The 14,427-nt window shown below is 38.5% G+C and overlaps 2 protein-coding genes across 2 annotated transcripts; both read right to left on the bottom strand.

Moving 5' to 3' along the window:
• Positions 1–6,071: 6,071 nt before the first annotated feature.
• Positions 6,072–10,327, bottom strand: LOC109208100 (pyruvate kinase isozyme A, chloroplastic-like). The gene is made up of 7 exons (XM_019371137.1): positions 9,203–10,327; positions 8,696–8,783; positions 8,423–8,613; positions 8,102–8,220; positions 7,645–7,888; positions 7,099–7,333; positions 6,072–6,537 (listed from the first exon to the last, which is right to left on the bottom strand). Exons 1-7 carry the CDS (start codon positions 9,752–9,754, stop codon positions 6,209–6,211), a joined length of 1,758 nt encoding a protein of 585 aa, XP_019226682.1. The 5' UTR covers positions 9,755–10,327; the 3' UTR covers positions 6,072–6,208.
• Positions 10,328–12,806: 2,479 nt separating this feature from the next.
• LOC109208095 (craniofacial development protein 2-like) lies at positions 12,807–14,072 on the bottom strand. The gene is made up of 3 exons (XM_019371119.1): positions 14,017–14,072; positions 13,522–13,866; positions 12,807–13,047 (listed from the first exon to the last, which is right to left on the bottom strand). The coding sequence occupies exons 1-3, from the start codon at positions 14,070–14,072 to the stop codon at positions 12,807–12,809; spliced, it is 642 nt and encodes a 213-aa protein (XP_019226664.1).
• Positions 14,073–14,427: the final 355 nt, after the last annotated feature.

The raw sequence follows: 14,427 nt of genomic DNA on the forward strand, positions 1-14,427 counted from the left end.
GGTATACAAAGTGGAGAGAAATGAAAATACAGTACAATACTCTGAAGGAGACTCTGCTAGCTGCGGGTCATCTCGATAATTGCAGCTCACCTAAGTCTCCGTATCAACCATGCCGCTATGCCACTAAGCCACTAGTCGAAAAAAAACTTGTGCAACAAAAATGCACAGCAAGTATAGTATGAGTACGTAAACAACGTGTACTCGGTAAGTATCCTGCCTAATCTCGAAGAAGTAGAGACGAGATGGCAACTTCGACACTTACTAAAGGTCCAGTAATAATATTATGAATGCGAAGACTCACAGATTTATTAAGAAAAACAATAGATTCAAATGAGCCACTAAACAAGGGAAAGTTCCTTTTTATTTAAAGTCTCCAGATTCATAATCCATTAGTTAACAATTACCTCAAGTTGGGAGAGCAGATAGCAATGTCAATAAATCTCAAGGCAAGCAATACAAGCATGCGCAAATCATGTCGAGGTCGTACGGCCTGATCCAACAATATTTAAACTGTGCACTGCCAGAGGGTCGAATGGCGCGAACCATAGATGCATCTATTTAATCTACCGAGGCGTTCGGCCCGTTCCACAATAGATAAACACATTCAAACAATCAAATCAATAATTCATCAAGGAGCAAATATTCAGGAAGAAGGCAAGTTTCTCTTTTAAAAATCAAGTAATGATATCTAGTCTTTTAGAAATTCATTTACACATTCGATATGTTTTAAGCATTCTTAAATTTGTCANTCCTATTTGCTAATTGCTTCTTGTTGAGTACGACGTATAGGCATGGTGCGAGTATCTGTACGTTGGTGTCGAGCATGACCGTGAGTCTTATATTGACAGATATTGTGTTCTTAAATGTTGCTATGGATGCTTTAATTGATGGTTCTCGATATTGGGCAAAGGTTTGGTTTATTATCGTGGATTTTATTTATGATTAAGTATTAGTGCTATTTGAGCTGAGTAAGAATTGAGTTAGGATTGGTTATAGCTGATTTTCCCTTGCCGGGATGTTTGTTTTGGTATTGTTGTTCCCTTGCCGGGAAGTCATTATATTGCTTTTGTTCCCTTGCCGGGATTCCTTGTGTTTTTGTGTTAGCTTGTAAATGGGAGCGGGTGGTACGCCTACCACGAGATATAATGAAATGGGATCGGGTGGTACGCCTACCACGAGATATAATGAAATGGGAGCGGGTGGTACGCCTACCACAAGATATGATAAAATAAGAGCGGGTGATACGCCTACCACAAGATACTATGAAATGGGAACGGGTGGTACGCCTACCACAAGATATGAGAAATGGGATCGGGTTGCACGCCTGCAACGAAATGTGAACCGAAAGTGAAATCTGCCTTTGTTTTCCTTATCCTTGTTAGAAGTTGAATTTTGGTTTCCTTATATTTCTCTTGAGATTCTGTTTTATCTGTTATCCCCCGAGCATGTTCCCCTTCCCAGCTTTTAAATTGTTCGTTCTAGTTTGTTTTTCTGCTGTGTGTATATATATATATATATACAGCTTTTAAATTGTTCGTTCCAGTTTGTTTTTCCGCTGTGTGTGTGTGTATATATATATATATATATATATATATACAGCTTTTAAATTGTTCGTTCCAGTTTGTTTTTCCGCTGTGTGTGTGTATATATATATATATATATATATATATATATATATATATATATATATATATATATATATATAAGTGTATTAACAACTTATATATATATATAAGTAATCCCTTCTTCGCGATTACTTTTACTGAAGCCCACGCTTAAATGGCGCTGTGAGCACGTGATTTTTGCCCTAAGTGAATTGTTTCCAAAAATTCAAACAAAATGATTTCTTTCATTATTGTACAAGTTGTGAATTTTGTGTTATTTTCTGTTAATTGTTTGCATCTTATTTGTGCATTTTAATTCATATAAAAATATAAAAATACGCTTGACATTTGCATTTAGAATCTAATTTCATATTTTAGGATTAATTAGTGGTTAAGTTATTTTTAGAACAAAATATAAAGAAAATTACAAAAATAGTCACTTGTTTGCATTTTTGCGTTTTGTTTAGTTTTCTTTTGTTTACTAGAATTTATTCTATTTTTAGATAATTAATTGGTCTGATTTTGGAGTTAAATTAGGTTTTGTTAATTTTGCAAAAGAAATAAATACAATAAACAAAATAGAATACAAAAAAAAAGGAAGAAAATAAACAACAATCAAGGGCTAAGTTATTTGGGCCATTTTCGTGCCAGCCTCAGCCCAAGACCCTTTCCAATACCCATTTCCCCAGCCCAATCCACAAAGTATCCGGTCCAGGTCTCCCATACCCTAAAACGACGTCGTTTCGGCGTCACATAATCCAGGCTTTCATTCCCTATGATCAAACGGCCCTGATGTGTTCACAATGATAAATAAATCTGTCCGAAAAACATTCCAAACCCTAAAACATTCTTCCCCTTCCTCGTACCCTGTAACGCCACCGTCCCCACCACGCCTCCGCCACTCCGTCGCAGTCCGCCGCCGTCACCATTGATTCTTCTCGACCTCTCCTTTCCATATCTAACCTTAGATTCCCTCAAATCCCGGCCAAACGTTTCGAACGTTAGATCAAAGTTTTCCGGCCATGACACCACTTCGCCCAAATCAGTCCAAATTAACACCATGGAACCACTTTGTCCTCCTCTATCAAACCCCCCAAACCCCATCCCTCAAATCTGACCGGAACTCTTCGAATATCGATTTGAAGTTTCTGGTCAAAACCCTAAATTCCCAAATCTTGTCAAATTCATACCACATGGTCTCCTCCTTCCCCTTATGGCGAATCCAGTGTCAATGGTGCTTGAATCTCGCCAGAGTTGGTTTATTTTTGAGGTGATAAGCTGGCAGAACCCTAGCGTCAAAATCAGTGAGTTCGTTTTAATTCTGTTTCTGTTTCTCGTAATTCCATGATTGTTCTTGCTCCATGAGTAGTTGATAGCATGAAATTGTTTTCAAATTGTCACTAGTTTAGGAGTAGGATTTTATTCAAATGCCCCAAGTTTAGTTTGAGTTCTTTATTGATTATTCGTCAGTAGGGTTGCAGTTTGTTCATGTTAATTGATGCAATGTTATTTTAATATGTTATGTGGATTTGATGGGGTAATTCATACCAACTCTAGGATTTCAATTTGAGTTTTGCTTTGATTATTGAAGTTGCGTCGATCTGATTTGGTTTGAGTGTGAGTTTGAAGATTTAAAGCAATTTTTGTTTTTTTAAGTTTGTGTTTGAGAATAATCTGATTCTAGCTTGAATCTAGTTTAGTGCTTAGTGTTAGTTGGAAGCTATTTGATTAATTAGTTCAATTATTAAATGTTCTTATTTAGTGGTGTTTGGTTATAACTGAAATTAGAGTAGTTAGTTTAACTATAGTCAGTTGTTCAACTAGGACAAAAGGGGTTTGGGTGGGTTAGTAATTTCAGGGGCAGTCAAGGGTAGTTTAGGCATCTAAAATGGGCTGGTTTGTTAAGACATGGTAATTTTAGAATTCAAATAAGGGTAAGATAGGCAATCAAGGGTAGAGGATCTAGCAAGAATTTCCTAGAAGCTTCTAGATGTGGGTTTTAAGGTAAATTTCAGAAGATAAGTGTGTTAACTTGAGTAACAAGTCAGAAAATAGAGGGTTAAGTAGAAATAAGTAAGGGACTAATATGTAAAACTAAAAATCTGAAGCTGCCCCTCATTTTTTGCCTATAAAATGGCACTCTCATGCCTTGTCTAACAAGTTTGGAGCCCCAAAAAATTCCCCCCAAAAATCCATTCTGCAAATCTGAGTTTCAAAGTTTGAATTTCAAATCAAAGAAGTTCAAATTCTAAACTCTTATAGGTCAAAACTCCTCTTTAGATCTCAGATTCCTACTAAAAATCCAAAAAACAAAGAAATATGAGAAAAAATCAAAAAAATACTGTTTCATTGCTTCCCCTTTAGGTCATTTTCGAATTTCAGCCTCTAAATCAACATTCTAGCTTACTTTGGATCGAAAAGCAATTTGAGTTCTACTGTTTATGTTCAATAAGGAGATTTAAAGACAGTTCGAGTCAGTTAAGCATGGGATCTGATTAGTTTGAAGTTGACTATTGGTTATTTGCTGATTGTGTTCATTGCTGGGTCATTTTCTGGTCATTTTGGTGCTGTTTGTGGGTGGCTATATTAGTCTCGTTTGATTTAAAATAGTTCTGGACCATTGAGTCATTTCTGGGCTGAAATTGGCTGTGTTTGTTGCTATTTGCACTCCAAATTGTTGTTGTTACGTTTGTTGTTGCTGACCTCTCTCTCTTCTCCCTTGTTATTTCATACTCCAGGTACACATCTCAAAACTACCTGGGTGTAGCTGTTGAAACAGAGATCTTATGTTCATATTCGATGCTTCACGATTGTGTGTTAATAGATAGTTAGATATATGTTAACTGATATGCATTTGTCCAATATGATTTGTACTGACATAAACAATGGACTGTGAGTTAATATATTTTGTTTAGTTTGATCCAGTAGATTAGTTTAGGCAGGCTTATTCTCAGGTCTTCCCTCTTCAACTCAAGTTGAATTCTATTAACTCAAATGTTGCTTATTGATTGAAATGTTGAGTTGAGTTGTCGTGCTTTGGAGCTGGGCTGTTAGCATGTTTACGTGTAATTGAAACTAGTACTGCCAGAAATTTTATATAGTTACATTAGTTAAGATTTGAAAGTGATGATCGAACTATATAATTGAACTGTTCAATAGATACACGGGACATTTGAATTCTTGATTGGCAATGTTTTCCCAGTTTTAGCCCTTTTAGTGATAAATGAAGTTTAGCTACTGGATAAATAGACAAAGGAAGCTGAATTAAAATCAAATCTGATTGGTGTGAATTTAAGATTGGCAGGCATTGATTTAAATAAGTTCGAAATAATTCACCCAGTTGCAAATCGCTAAAGCCAAATTGCTAGGTTTGGGCCCGTATTCATCCGTGCAAGGTCCAACTTGAAATTGACTGTGCAGTCTTTCTTCCTGGGCTACGCTTGAAGTCCAAAGGAAATTGCTGAAGGTTTGCATGCACCCCTAGGTTAATGAGATTGATTTTGTAACAAATTTGGGCATTCGAGTTAAGTAGCGGATCCAAATTAAGAGGTTTTCCCTTTTGTTTGAATCCGGACTTGAACTCAAGGCCCGACTTTTGTTTTATTAACTATTTAGGCCTTTTAGAGACAAAAATAACAATAGAAAATCATTGTTTTCTTTAGGACTGGCCTTTAAATAAAAATGAGATGAGCCTCGCCGAACAAAACATATAAATTGCGGGGCCCTCATTAAATGCTCATGTTAAAATACCTAGACTTCGGGACGGGCCGTTTAGCGAATTTCACGGCCTTCCCCAAAGATAATAACACGCTAGCTACTTTAGGCGCGTATTTTAATAACATTACCTTCCTAAACTCGGGTGCACATTTATGTGACCCTAATCCAAATCTCAACGAAGTCGAAATGTGTCAACAATCACGGGTGCATTTATGTGACGTGGTTTGAGACATGTTTTCACGACGTTGCAATTCTCTTTAAAAAATAATAATAATAAAAGCGGTTCAAAGTTAAAAAGCACATAAGCTCAAACATGTTTTGAAATCAGATAAATAAGCCAAATATGACATTTGAGCGACCGTGCTAGAACCACGGAACCCGGGAATGCCTAACACCTTCTCCCAGGTTAACAGAATTCCTTACTCGGATTTCTGGTTCGCAGATTGTTAACAGAGTCATAATTTCCTCGGTTCGGGATTCAACCGGTGACTTGGGACACCATAAATCTCCCAAGTGGCGACTCTGAATCTCTTAATAAATGAATCCCGTTTCGATTGTCCTTTAATTGGAAAAACTCCTTTATTATACCCTTTACGGGTGTAGTGAACAAGGAGGTGTGACAGGCGCTTTGCGCTTAAAGCCCAAATAACCAGTAACGCTTTTTAGAGCTTTTCGCCTTTGACAACACTGCATTCCATTCAGCAATTTTCCTTTTTCCTTTTCTAACTTTAGAATCAAACAAGAAACAGAGATGAAGTTGAAGAACTTGCTTTACTTCATATGAATAGATTACGACATCCTTCATGGCCAAAGTATACAACAAAGTAGTGTCCTCAAAATAGTAAAAAGACTCTTCCAAATACACAAGAAATCAGCTTAAAAATATTCTATGCTATGGTCATCACCTGAATGGACTGGAAAATAGTCTGGGCAGTAGAAATTGGAATGGTATCTGATACCACCAAAATAGCATCATCCGTCTTTATCATCCCCTTACCTTTTATAAGTTCGACAGTTTTCTTAACGTTAGCTTCCATGTCATCGGATAGGTCAGTGAGTAGGGGAGTAACTCCCCACTGCAAATTGAGAGCCATCCGAGTGCCGCTGTCATTTGTGAACGCAAATATAGGAGGATTTGGACGGTTTCGTGAAAGAAGAGACGCCATCTTTCCGTGCCTTGTGTATACAAATATAGCATCCACCCCTAGGTTATCAGCTGGAGCGAGCGCATAAAAAGAAACTGGTTAAGATTGAAGACAAAGACATGCTATAATTAAGTACATAAAAAGGTATGCTCTACCTAACAACTTAAGATTTTAGATGAGATGGTTACACAATTCAATATGGTATCGGAGAAGGCAAGAGGTTATGAGTTCAAATCTCAACACCACCCATTATCAAAAAGAATTTTCACGTGCTTGGATGAGGAAAAAGAATCAAGCCGCATGTGAGGGGTGTGTTAAAGATATAATTCTGCAAATAAAAGTTTGTTCGGTCTAACAACTTAATCTTTATTCTTTTAGATAAAAATGGCCACATACTTCAGTATAAATGAGATGGACACACGCTTCAACATATAGAACACCTGAGACGGGTATAAAAGAAAAGCAATGACAATGAGGGGTTTTAAGCCTTGAATCAGCCAAAAGGCAGGATCATTATTCCTTTCATTTCCTTTAAATTTATGTTCAAGAAACTATTCTTCACAGTAAAACATGTAATTCTTGACACATAAAGCACACTCATGGATACAATCAAGGGAAGGGGAGGGAAGTACCCATTTCCACTGCACAATTGCAGATTTGCTCAGCAATTTGATCTGGCAAAGATACTCCAAGTTTGCGCTGATGCAACAAAGTTTGCCTGTTCTCTTCACGACATGATTGTTCCATTCGGGTGCTAGTTGTACGCAAGACAGAAAGAGCCTTCATTCCATATGATCCAATGGCTGACTCCCCAGATAACATCAATGCATCAGCATACTGTCGAACCGCTTCAGAAACATCTGCAACCTATCACATAAAAAATGTTGTTATTGAAAGATAGATTAGGTTATGGTCAATTATTAAAAAACTTTTTTCCAGAAGGGAAAGGTCTAAAGTTAAGGCTTCTAATATTACAGCTCCATACTCACAGTTGTAGGAATATATTATCGGCATTGAAAAATGAAAACTAGAAACTGCTGACATAAACTTTTCAATTTGGTTGCTAAAATAGGAAAAGATAGGTTTTACAGAAAACATAGCAAACTTTGATGAGACTGGAAACTTTTGTCAAAATATAGAAATGCAAAGAGTTTTCTAAAGGAAAACAGGATTAGTACCTCTGCTCGTGTTGGAGTTGGGAATTCAACCATTGACTCCAGAAGTTGAGAGGCGACAATAACGGGCTTGTTGAGCTGCCTGCAAACATAAGTAATATCTTCCTGAACAGATGGAATTTGTTCAAGTGGAATCTCAACTCCAAGATCTCCCCTTGCTATCATAATCCCATCAGAAGCCTCAACGATCTCTTCCAACCTTCGGAGAGACTCTAAACTCTCTATCTTTGCCAATACTTTTATCGCCCTGCAATCAAACTCACTTCGAATCAATGTCAAAATTTATAATGAGGATGTATTACATGTAAGTGGATTAGAAAAAGTAAAATAGATGTACTGCTAATCAATGATGAGTTATACTGTTATCTGTGGATCAAAACTATGCAGCTTAGGGAAGGACTGAAGTGGAAGATAATTGTTGAAGCTAACAAGAATCTTTTGCTCACACATCGTGACTTACTTGGAGGATTTAGTTGCTAGGTAGTCCTTCAGATGCTTGATTGCATCAGCATCTTTTACAAATGAAACAGCAATGAAATCAATATCTTCAGATATTCCAAACACAATGTCTGACCAATCCTGTGGATCATGCATCACAGCATTCAAAATGGTTAAAACTGAACCATTTCGACCTATCAATTCTTCGATCATTTATGTCATTTCAAACACTTAGACGGAGCATGTTGAAGAAAAACAATCCTGTTTAAGCTAAACTCGAGCATGCATATATATATATATATATATATTAGTGAGTAAAAACTTGACCAGTAAGTTTACTGACCTTTGTTGATAGAGTGGGGAGGTCATAACCTGTTCCTAAAAGCTTGCCATCTCTCCAAAAACTCAACTTAGCTCTAGGCAGAAGCAGACCAGGATCTGTGCACTTGCAGCGCAAGTCATTCCCGACTCTCTCTATAACTTCAAAGGTTGCCATTCCACCATCTATGACAATTTCATCACCAGGATTGACACCTAAATAGGAGAAAGAAAAAATTTAACCGCAGTAACTTTTTGCAACCAAACGGAAAGAATTTATTTTTATAAGTGAAATTACCTTCAGAAAAAACTTCATAATTTGCCTGAATTGTAAATGGACGAGAACCTTCAAACTTCTCAGTTGTAAAGTACCAGATTGAATCCTCCTAATGCACATCAATGACCATAATTCAAGTTAGACTTCAAACTTTTCCTTTTCAACAATATTGGTTAATTTCACGTATAATTACTGAACTTTATCCACTATAACAGTAAAGTTACAATGCTAATGATTTGTTTTACCCACTATAACAATTTAGTCAAAAATTGACAACCAATATTTATAACAAAAGACAACTAAATAACATTTAAATCAAACAAAAAAAAATGGATCTCAGCGCCGGAAATTTAGTCATTTGTATTTTCTTAGCCATTCACACATAGTTCAATTATGAGAAAAAATAGTTTTGCGACTTAACTATTATAGTGGATAAAATTTAGTGACTACAAGCGAAACTAATCCAGCAATATTATACAATAAAAATCACAAAACAACTTGCACAGTGAGAAGATTTTGGTTAATTACCTCTGCTTTGACAGAAGATGAAGAGCCATGATCAACTACCTGTATTTGATTCCCCTCTGTATCAATCATAACAGACACACTATAGCCCTTTTCTTGATTCAAAATCTTAATTTTCCTAATCACATCTTGATGCCACTCCCTTGAGTTATGACACATATTTAGCCTAGCCACATTCATACCTGCCATAGCCAACTTCTCCAACTCATCCAAAGAACAACAAGCTGGTCCAATTGTGCAAACTAACTTTGTTTTCCTTAACCCCAAAAATCCATTTTCCTTTAGTTCCCTTTCTGTCACCACATCAAAGCCTAATGACCCTTCTTTTAAACTCTTCAATTCATTTAAACTTTGAATTTTTTCCAACCCCACTTGCATCACTGCTTTGACAGCAATTCTTGATTTTTTAATAACTTCCAAATTTCTAGCATGAGAAAAACTAAACCTTTGACTTGAAGAAACTGGAACACCAAACACCCTTTTCTCCAATTTACTGATTACCTTATTTGGACTGATCTTAGTCCCCATCAAAGCTAAATCTCCCACTACTGCCATCTTTAGGAGTATAACCAAAACCCCTGAAAATCTTATCAAAGGTTAAGGCCTAAATAAAAACTATAGAACTTGTTGTTGTTGTCAAATTAGTAAGCTAGTATTAACTATATAGGAAACAGATTGAGAATTCCGCCAAGATTTTGTACCTAGCACCTAGATAACATAAATTCTTTCTTTCTGTGGAGTTTACAAGGTACACGAAGGAGAATAATAATTAAAAAGCAGTACGGATTTTGTATAAAAAAAAAAGCATATGCTTTATATGGAAGAAGGGTTTTAGTTAGGACAAAAACAGAAAAACCCTAGTAGACATAGAGAGGGGGGTCCAACCAATGTCGTAAAGTAAGCAGGGAACAGTTACATTACATGTCTAAAAAGTTGTTGTTGTTTGAAACAGAGGGGGACAGCTGAAAAAGGGCGGTACAGTTGGCACAAAATTTGGCCTAACTTAACGGTTAACTCCTTCGGTCCATACAATTGGCCAATGGGAACCTTACCAAAAAATTCGGCCTTTTAATGCAGGTGTTATTGACTCTTGGCGCAGTTTCTGTAGGACGTGGAGGAAAACAGGCTATGTTTGAAAATGGAAGAGAAATCTGAATGGCCATAACTACACTCGCAAAAATAATATAACAGTATTTAATAGTTGAAGTTTCGCCATAAAATTTTGGGTTTAGAATTTGAATTCGAGTAAATTAATTACTTTAAGCTAAAATAGAGTGAAGTTTTCCAAGTCTTCAACTTGGAAAAAAGAAAGAAAAAAACTTCCGCTGTAACTTTTTCAAAGTGAAGTTTATGTTCGACGGCAATCTTTTAACTTCAACAATCTTTTTTCAATTTCAACTAATATTTCGTCCAAAAAGTAGTACATATCTTTGAATATTTTTAATGAAAAATATTGGAATTTCACAAAGAGTATTATGCTTAATTTCTTAACCCTGTTAGGACCGGAAAATATTATCTGTTTCGCCTATAACCTATTGGGTTGTGAGAACTTCCATCGGCTTCAAACTTGACGAGTAAAATGGCATTCAACGACAACAGTCACCCAGTGAAATCTCACTAGTGGAGTCTGGAAATAATAGTGTGTATGCAGACTTTACCCCTAACCCGAGGGGTAGAAAGATTGTCTCCGATAGACCCTCGGCTCAAGAAGATAAAAAGACGATGAAAAGAGATAATATATCAGTACCATCAATAAAAATCATAGGGAAAAAAACAACGGCATCACAAGAACCAGAAAATAGATGAAAAGCAAAACAATAACCAGTAGATAAAGCCTGGCACTAAGAGAAACAAAAGAGTGGTGTAAACTCAACATTAACCACTAGCAGTCTAAGACTAACTCCTAACAGACTAGCCTCGCTCTAGAGCGCCGTAAAATATGCAACTACCCCCTAACCTACAACCTTAATGCTCGACATCTATAACTTCCTGTCTAGGGTCATGTCCTCTGTAATCTGAAGCTATGTCATGTCCTGCATGATCACCTCTCCCGAATACTTCTTAGGACGCCCTCTACCTCTCCTCGTACCCACCAAAGTCATCCGCCCACACCTCCTTACCGGGCATCTAGGCTTCTCCTCTGAACGTGCCCGAACCATCTGAGCCTTGCTTCCCGCAGTTTATTATCTATGGGGGCCACACCCACCTTCTCCCGAATATCTTCATTCCTAATCTAATCCATCTTAGTGTGCCCGCACATCCACCTCAACATCCTCATTTCTGCTACTTTCATTTTCTGGATATGTGAGTTCTTAACTGGCCAACATTCAGCCCCATGCAATATGGCCAATCTAACCACCGCCCTATCGAACTTACCTTTGAGTATCGGTGGTACTTTCTTGTCACACAGGACTCTAGACGCTAACCTCTACTTCATCCATCCCACCTTTATATATGTGTGACATCCTCGTCGATCTCACCATCCCCTGTATCACCGACCCAAGGTACTTGAAACTTCTCCTCTTGGGGACGACCTATGATTCAAGCCTCACGTCCACTCCCGCTTCCGTCAGCTCGATGCTGAACTTGCACTCTGTATTCCGTCTTAGTCCTGCTCAACTTGAAACCCTTAGACTTGAGGGCATGTCTCCAAACCTCTAGCCTCTCGTTGACTCCGCCTCACGACTCATCAATTAGAACTATGTCGTCAGCAAATAACATACACCATGGCACCTCCCCTAAGATATGTATGTCAGTGCATCCATCACCAGGGCAAATAGGAATGGCTGAGCGCCGACCCTAAGTGTAACCCCATAACAACCAGAAAATGCTCCGAGTCGCCTCCCACTGTCCTACCCCGAGTCTTAGCTCCATCATACATGTCCTTAATTACCCTAATGTAAGCAACCGGCACACCTTTTGCCTCCAGGCATCTCCATAGAACCTCTCTAGGAACATTGTCATATGCTTTCTCCATATCAATAAACACCATGTGCAGGTCCTTCTCCTATCCCTAGCCCTGTACTTTTCCACCAACCTCCTAATAAGGTGGATAGCTTCCGTGGTAGAATGCCCCGTCATGAACCCAAGTTGGTTGTCTAAAATAGACATTATCCTCCTCACCCTCACTTCTACCACCCTCTCCCAAACTTTTATGGTATGACTCAGTAATTTGATACCCCTATAGTTGTTACAGCTCTAGATATCACCTTTATTCTTGTACAATGGGACCACCGTGCTCCACCTCCACTCCTCCAGTATCCTTTTCGTCTTGAAAATAACATTAAATGGCACATTCAGCCACTCCAAGCCTGCTCTACCCACATACCTCCAAAATTCTACCGAAATTTTTCTGGTCCGGTTGCTCTGCCCCTACTCATCTTACGCATAGCCTCCACGGCCTCCTCAACCTTGATGCGCCTACAATACTTAAAGTCACGGTGACTCTCAAAATGCCATAATTCACCTAGCACAATATCCCGATCCCCTTCTTCATTCAGAAGTATATGAAAGTAGGTTTGACATCTCCGCTTAATTTGGTCATGCCTCGTCAAAACTATACCGTCCTCATCTTTGATGCACCTCACTTGATCCAGTTCTCGAGCCTTCATCTCTCTCTCGCCTTGGCCAGCCGGAATATATTCTTCTCCCTGCCTTTGTCCTCCAGATCCTCGTATAGACGAGCAAAAGTCGTAGCCTTAGCCTCCGTGACCGCTAGCTTCGCCTCCTCCCTAGCGGCCTTATACCTCTCACTGTTCGCTCTTTTCTCCTCCTCGCCAGTGCTCCCTACTAACTTTAGGTACGCCGCCTTCTTCGCTTCCACTTTACCTTGGACCACTTCATTCCACCTCAGTCACATTTGTGCCCACCAGAGTAGCTCGACGAGACCCCTAACACCTCTCTCGCCGCCTTCCTAATACAGTCTGTCGTTGTCGATCACATAATGCTCGCGTCCCCACTACTCCTCCAGGATCCCATAGCCGATAACTTTCCTCCCAACTCCTAAGCTTTATCCTCAGTCAAGTCACCCCACATGATCCTCGGGCGTCCTCGTACTGACCTCTTCTTCCTCATTATCATAATACCGACGTCCATCACCAAGAGCCTATGTTACATCGCGAGGGTCTCACCTGGGATAACCTTGCAATCCTTATACAACCTTCTGTCGATCTGAGTCTTCGCCACCGTGCTTTGGAAAGTAACAAATGCTCATCCCTCTTCGGAAAAATCGAGTTCGCAATCACCAGCTCAAATCCCCTAGCGAAATCTAACAGCGAAGTACCTCCTCCATTCCGATCCCCAAAACCAAAGCTATCATGCACCTCATTATAGCCACTTGCAACCGACCCAATCCATTGAAATCCCCTCCTATAAATAACCTCACGGTAGGCGGAATATTACGCACAATCTCATCCAACCCCTCCCAGAAGCGCATTTTAACCTCCTCATCCAAGCCTGTTTGCGGCGCGTAAGCACTAATGACATTCAGGGTACATCCACCAACCACCAACTTAATAGTCATTAATCTATCATTCACATGCCTAACCTCTACCACAGACTCTCTAAGATCCTTATCTACCAAAATACCCACTTTATTCTTACTTTTCAGGACTTCAGAGTACCACAACTTATACTCATCCGCGTCTCTTGCCCTCGATCCTTCCCACCTAGTTGAAATGTCAAAAGTTTATCATTAATTATAGAGTGTAACACGCTTTTTCTTACCGATGAATATCACAAAAGATTACTCTGCTTTACCGAACTTTCCTCATACCTCCTTTTCATTCAATTGGATAAAACCTTACATTCTGCTTTACCGAACTTTTTCTTCTACTTTCCCCAACTTGGAATATCTAAAAGAATCTCCTCCCATCGATTCTGTTTAATAGTCTCTTTCATCTACCAGAATGATGCACTAAATTAATAACCCTACTAGTTAGGATTAATAAATAGCATTTTCGGTGACTATAATGCGTGGTAGGGGTATACAAAGGAAACCGATAAACCGCACCAACCCGATAATCCGAGTCAAACCGGAAAAAAAAAACCCCGAATTTGGTTTGATTTGGTTTGGTGTTGGAAAAAAAAATCCGACCATAATTGGTTTGGTTTGGTTTTAACTAAAGAAAGCCAAAGCAAAACCAAAACCAACCCGACATTACATATATAAAATTTTTAGATATATTTAATATACATAAATATACTTATTGTGATGTAATTTATAAATA

Source organism: Nicotiana attenuata, unplaced genomic scaffold, assembly GCF_001879085.1.
Source record: "Nicotiana attenuata strain UT unplaced genomic scaffold, NIATTr2, whole genome shotgun sequence".
Taxonomy (NCBI): domain Eukaryota; kingdom Viridiplantae; phylum Streptophyta; class Magnoliopsida; order Solanales; family Solanaceae; genus Nicotiana; species Nicotiana attenuata.

Excerpts from the sequence above, each read along its gene's own strand:
- LOC109208100 (XM_019371137.1), bottom strand. The coding sequence starts at position 9,754 with ATGGCAGTAGTGGGAGATTTAGCTTTGATGGGGACTAAGATCAGTCCA. Across the intron at positions 8,221-8,422 it reads TCCCCACTCTATCAACAAAG|GATTGGTCAGACATTGTGTT; the intron begins GTCAGTAAACTT and ends CATGATCCACAG. Across the intron at positions 7,889-8,101 it reads CTAGCAACTAAATCCTCCAA|GGCGATAAAAGTATTGGCAA; the intron begins GTAAGTCACGAT and ends GTTTGATTGCAG.
- LOC109208095 (XM_019371119.1), bottom strand. The coding sequence starts at position 14,072 with ATGGGAGGAGATTCTTTTAGATATTCCAAGTTGGGGAAAGTAGAAGAA. Across the intron at positions 13,867-14,016 it reads AAAGTAGAAGAAAAAGTTCG|GTGGGAAGGATCGAGGGCAA; the intron begins GTAAAGCAGAAT and ends CATTTCAACTAG. Across the intron at positions 13,048-13,521 it reads TTGCAAGTGGCTATAATGAG|GTGGAATGAAGTGGTCCAAG; the intron begins GTGCATGATAGC and ends AATGTGACTGAG.